The sequence below is a fragment of the Equus asinus genome, chromosome 4 (assembly GCF_041296235.1).
Source record: "Equus asinus isolate D_3611 breed Donkey chromosome 4, EquAss-T2T_v2, whole genome shotgun sequence".
Taxonomy (NCBI): Eukaryota; Metazoa; Chordata; class Mammalia; order Perissodactyla; family Equidae; genus Equus; species Equus asinus.
The window spans coordinates 22,297,911-22,303,442 of NC_091793.1; the positions used below are offsets into that span (position 1 = coordinate 22,297,911).

Below are 5,532 nucleotides of genomic sequence, written 5' to 3' on the forward strand. Positions count from 1 at the left end.
ACTTGGACCACAAAATGATCCAACTATTCTAGAATACACAGGGAATTCTCAAATAAATTCTTTTCTTGGTGATGCAGAGTAAAACTCCTTTATACTCATTTTTATGAGAGAAAGACCTGATTTCCCCTTTAAAAAGTAACCCAAGGGGCTGGCCCCGTGGCCGAGTGGTTAAGTTCGCGCGCTCCGCTGCAGGCGGCCCAGTGTTTCATTGGTTCAAATCCTGGGCGCAGACATGGCACTGCTCATCAAGCCACGCTGAGGCAGTGTCCCACATGCCACAGCTAGAAGGACCCACAACAAAGAATATACAACTATGTACCGGGGGGCTTTGGGGAGAAGAAGGAAAAAAAAATATATTAAAAAAAAAAGTAACCCAAGTTTTATAGACTTGAAAATTATCTTTATTTTTTCAATTATAAAAATATAAACAGTATTTGCCCCTTATCGCAGTTTCGCTATCCACGGTTTCAGTTACCCGAGGTCAACCGACCCAAGTTTCAGATTTCCCATGGCGTCCTCTAAACCATTCAGCTTCAAGGGCTGCTGAGAGAGAAGGACAGACGTTAGGAAGCATCCACTGGTTGATTGGCAGGAAACCGTGCTGGAGGAAGGGAAGGGGAGGTGACACTGAAAACCTGGGACGAGAAAAGAACTGGGCCAAGGAGGCCTTGAGAGATACAGAAGGCTGACGACAGCCTGAGAAGGACGGAACCGGATGCCCCCGGCTGGAGAGCGAAAAAGGGCGTGGTGGGAAAAGAGAAAGGAGTGGGGGCAGTCGGGAGAGAGCAAGGAGAGCAGTGACAGGGAAGGGGGGCTGAGGCTGGGAGGGTGGGGTCTGGGAGAGGGAGGCCAGGGGCCCGCAGCAGGGACAGCTTCTCACCTCCAGGATCTTCTGGAGCCGTCGCTTTATGCCTTTACTGTATTCTGTAAGCTTCTCCCAGCTCTGAAAAGGGTTTCCCCTGTTGTCTGCAAAGTTTTCCCAGCAGTCAGCAAACTCTGAGATGAAAGATGGGGAGCGAGTCAGGCCCCGGGGGTGGGGCAGCAGCAAGGCTGCAGCCCCTACAGGGTCCTCCTTCCTTTCCCCTCCCTTCTCCTCCTCTCCCAGGGCTTTAGTCTCTCCCTGGAATTTTCCCTCCCAGGTGGTATCACATCTTGGGCTTTGGCTGGGCCACCATCCTTCTGGTCCAGCTCCCCGCCTCCCCAGTGGCCCCCCTCAGTGGCTTTTCCCTCTTGGAACTGCAAACCCTCCCATCCACTGACAGCTCTGTCTCCCTTCCAACCTTGGTAACCCATGACAACCACGGGGATGCTGGATGCCCACAGCTGTCGCAGCCCCTGCTGATTCTGCCTGAACCAGTGGTAGTAGAGGCGGGAGACGAAGATCCGCAGGCTCAGGTTGGGGAATTTTCTGGTGAACTTAATCAGCTTGCAGGCACAGGTGGCGCAGGGGCTCCACGTGACATAGCAGGTGATTTCGTAGCTCTGGTCTTGGTCTAGGCCCAGTGAGTTGATCTTGTCAATAAAGCGAATCTCTGCATGGCGCTTTTTCTGGGGAGGGTCCCAGAGAGAGAGAAAGAAGGTTAGAGGGCAGAGGCCAGAGGTCATGTACTGAGGGCGGAGTTGGGGATGAGGGGCTCTGCTGTGGACTTGGAGTATGTGAATTTGCCTAGGACAGAGAAAGAACCTCCTTCCTTCCTTCGTCATTCACTCCTTCACTCACTTCCTCATCCGTTAATTCAACACCCTCAAAGCACCTGCAGCTGGGTCCGAATCAGACCAGAGTCCGGTACGCAGAGGAGATGGGTTGGCACGCAGATGCCCCACGGCACAGTCCCGAATGCTCTGCAGACCTCGCCTTTGGGCACTTGCCCAGGAGGTTGTCTGGAGATGTTTGGACCTGGGGGTCCCAAGGAGCGGGGCAGAGCGGGAGGGAGGAGGGACGGGGCAGAGTGGGAGACAGGCGCGAAGCAGAAATGTGATGGAGGTCTGCGGCTGGAGTTAGTGCTCAGGCTGGGGAGTGCACTCGGCTTCCCCAAAGCAGCCACTGAGCTGGGGTCTGGCGGACAGTGAGCACCAACTTCTCAAACGGGCAGGAGCACTCTGCTGGGGGGACTGTCGTGCGGAGGCCGGGGATGGCAGCTGGGCTGACTCACACCCCGCTGAGCCTCAGTCTTTTCCCCTAGCGTTGGGCAGGGTTAGCCCCCACCTGCCCTGTGCCGGGAGAACCTGCTTGGCACCTTGTTTCGAAAGTAGCCTTTGGCAATCGTGGGGCCACGGAGCAGCTTCAGCTGGTAGCACACGTAGGTCTTTCTCCGGTAGTAGGGCTTGGTGACCCGGCGCTGGTTGCCAAACTGCTTTTTGAATACATCCTCACTTAGCAGATGCTGTGTGTTTCTACGCAATAGGGAGGAGAAAGCGGAGACGCAGAGCGCCTTCAGGCTCTGTCGCCTTCTGAACCCAACACCTTTGGTTCCCTTGGGCCCCTGAGGAGAGGTAAAGGAGGATCTCCTTTGTTGGCCAGGAGGACTGGGGAGGGAGGAGGTGGAGGGTGGGCTCCCCCACCGTGCCCACTGCCTCCCACCTCCAGCCTGGCAGACTGCCCTCCCCCATGCTGGAGGCCATTGCAGGCAGGATGCCTGGGCTGGATGGGGGGGGGGGGGGTGGGCAGAGAACTGGACACCACGTGGCCTTCCTTGGCTCACATGCCGCTGTCCAGACCCGTCTGTTCAGGTCCCAGGCATCTCAACCCGCGTCTGGTGTCAGAACCCTTCTCTTTGGGGAGTGGGGATGGAAGCTGGTACTTCCTCCAACTCTGTCCTCTGCTTGGGTGTGTGTATCACAATTTCGTCTGTACAAAGAGCACAGAGGCGGGTGAATAGGAAAAACTGTTGTCACCGAGGGTTGTGACAGAGACTTGGGGCTGCAAGACTCACGTACCTTCTCCTCCCCCTGTTATAGTCTGCAGGGTATTCATTTTGTGTCTCGCTTTTTTCTCATTTACTACTATAGTGCAAAGTGACCTGGCCCGTGTGGGCATGCAGATGCACTGGCGTCCTTTTGATAGTGCTGTTGGCCCTGCACAGGTAGGAGTAGGTGGACAGAGCCATGCCATGCTGGGGCCCTGCCGCATGTGGACATTCATGACCCAGCGGATGCCAAACGATCTGAACAAACTTCGGAGGCTTGATGGCGCCCCAGCCTGCTGTCCCTCTGGACACTTCATCTCAGGCGAATGTGACCTGGCTGACCATCAAGCCAGTCTCAGGTGACCACAACCCCTTAGGACTTGCATCTGGACACAGGAATTAAGCCAAGGGTGCCATCCCTCAGGGCACAGACCAAGGGGCACAATTGATTTCCATACCTTGCTCCTGCAAGGCCAGAAATGCCTGCCCCTTATTTCCAGCCAACTCACTTGAGCAGCAGTAATTCTATCAACGAAGAACCATTTCTGACATCTGTGACGCTAACTAACAAACCCACTAGTTTCCTCAGTGGAAACCGAGCTCTGACCCCTTTGTGCTAATTAGTGAAAATCTCAGGTGGGTTTGGAATGTCAGGACAATTGCTGAAGAGACTGTCTCTCCACTGTGGCCTTTGATACCAGCCCGTGCTCTTACTTGAAGTTCGAGCTCCCAGTTACAGGAACGGGCCGCCTTCAGGGTGAGGACTAGAATGGAAACACACCATTCCGAGCACACCACAGACACCACTGACTGGACTCAGGAATCTTCCTGATTTTAGCGCCGAAGTTCCCTTCTTCTGGAAAATTCCCCAGTCCTGGCAAACCCAGCCACTCAAGGCTGAAACAGTTCAAATTTTAGACAAATGCACCTTTTATTTTCTTAAAGATTGGCCCTGAGCTAACACCTGTTGCCAATCTTTTTTTTTTCTTCTCCCCAGAGACCCTCAGTACATAGCTGTGTATTTTTAGTTGTGGGTCCTTCTGGTTGTGCTATGTGGGACACCGCCTCAACGTGGCCCGATGAGTGGTGCCGTGTCCGCGCCCAGGATCCAAACCAGCAAAACCCTGGGCCACCAAAGCGGAGCGCCCGAACTTAACCCCTCAGCTGTGGGCCGGCCCCAAATACACTATGTTAATGGCACAGACGTCGAACCTGGACCTTGAACAGCTAAAACTGTAGGTACGATGATAAAAAACAACTTGTAGGAAGAATTTAAAGACCAATTTAATTTTTCACACTTGGTAGTGTCTTTATGGGAAACAATTTCTCTTCTTGCCTTGGAGCGTTTTCCCTCCACAGAGCAGAAACGAGAACATTCTGTGCAAAATTGTGCAAGTCTTTAAAACAAAATTTATGAATTTGCGTTTAGAACTGACTCCCACAATTGTTTCCACCATCCTTGAACCTAAAGTCTACAATCGAGCATGAACAAGGAGCATCAGGAGGAGCCGGGGGCCGCGCCTATGGGCTGTGGGCAGGGATGCAGAGAGCCAGGCTGCAGGGGGCATCTGCAGAGGCAGGGCTGGGGGCCTGAGGCCGGAGCAGGCTCCACAGAGAAGGAGCCAGAGAGGGAGAGAACCGAGGGCCTGGAGCCAGGAGGAGGCAGGAGGCAGAGCCGGAGGCAGAGAAGAGAGCAGGCAGCGGTGCCTGGTCCCTGCAGCCCGGCCGCAGCCCCACTAGCAGGCTTGTCCCAGCCTGCCCTAGACACTGGGCGCTCCAGCTCCTGCTCCCTCTCACGAGGCTGCCCCTGGGCGTGGGAAAGCCCCTCATCTGCAGAGTCCTCCCACAGCTGTCTGCCGGGTGGACCACCCCTTCCTGCCAAAATCAGTATTGGGGTAGGGGTTATAGGGCGCCTGGAAGTTCAGGACAGGGCCTGTGGGAGGCCCTAGGGTGCCTTCTTTCCTCCTCCCAGGCAGTTGACTTACCCGTTCCCGGGAGCCTGGACATAGTCCCCGCCTTGGTAGGCTTGACCCAGGCCTCCCCTTTGTGTCGGGGCCTGGGGGTCCATTTGGTCTCCCAGGCCTTTGCTTTAGGAAAGCCGCTTATCTGAGAGTGACCTCCCTGGCTTCTGGCTGAGGCCCCACCTGCTTCCTGCTTAGGCACCAGGGGTAGGAGGGCCCTAGGGAGGCGGGTAGACTTCCTCAGCCTCCGACCCACAACCCACGTTCTCTGCCTCTCTCGGGCCCTCTCTCTTGCCAGCGCTCGCTGGTCTGTGGGGCAGGACCCAACACTGTTGCAAAGGGAAAGAGAAAGTAATGATGCCAGAGAGGGGGATGGGCCAGGCCCTGGCTGAAGAGAGCAGGACAGAGGCTGGCTCCTCAGGGGAGGGGCAGGCTGGAAGCCTCTCCACTGATGACTGAGATGATCAAGAGGTGTGTCACCCACATCTGTGCCCCTCGGTGCCTCCCTCCTTGGAGGAGACACGGACAGGGGCAGCATCAAAGTAGATGAGCTGCAGCAGCCAGAGAGCCCCCTGGAGTCTGCCCTAGACTCCCGGGCAGCCATGTGGACGGGGCGGAGTAGGGGTGGGGGGTAGTGAAGAGACGAGTGTCTGCTGTCACCAACA

At 55.7% G+C, this 5,532-nt stretch overlaps 1 protein-coding gene across 2 annotated transcripts; it reads right to left on the reverse strand.

Moving 5' to 3' along the window:
* Nucleotides 1–378: 378 nt before the first annotated feature.
* APOBEC3H (apolipoprotein B mRNA editing enzyme catalytic subunit 3H) lies at nt 379–5,208 on the reverse strand. Of its 2 annotated transcripts, none has more exons than XM_070506866.1 (5): nt 4,892–5,208; nt 2,238–2,394; nt 1,281–1,548; nt 881–996; nt 379–543 (listed from the first exon to the last, which is right to left on the reverse strand). In XM_070506866.1, the coding sequence occupies exons 1-5, from the start codon at nt 4,972–4,974 to the stop codon at nt 472–474; spliced, it is 696 nt and encodes a 231-aa protein (XP_070362967.1). In that variant the 5' UTR covers nt 4,975–5,208; the 3' UTR covers nt 379–471. The 2 variants fall into 2 exon arrangements, with proteins under 2 accessions (XP_070362967.1, XP_044635538.1); XM_044779603.2 differs by having other exon boundaries at nt 379–540; nt 4,892–5,203.
* Nucleotides 5,209–5,532: the final 324 nt, after the last annotated feature.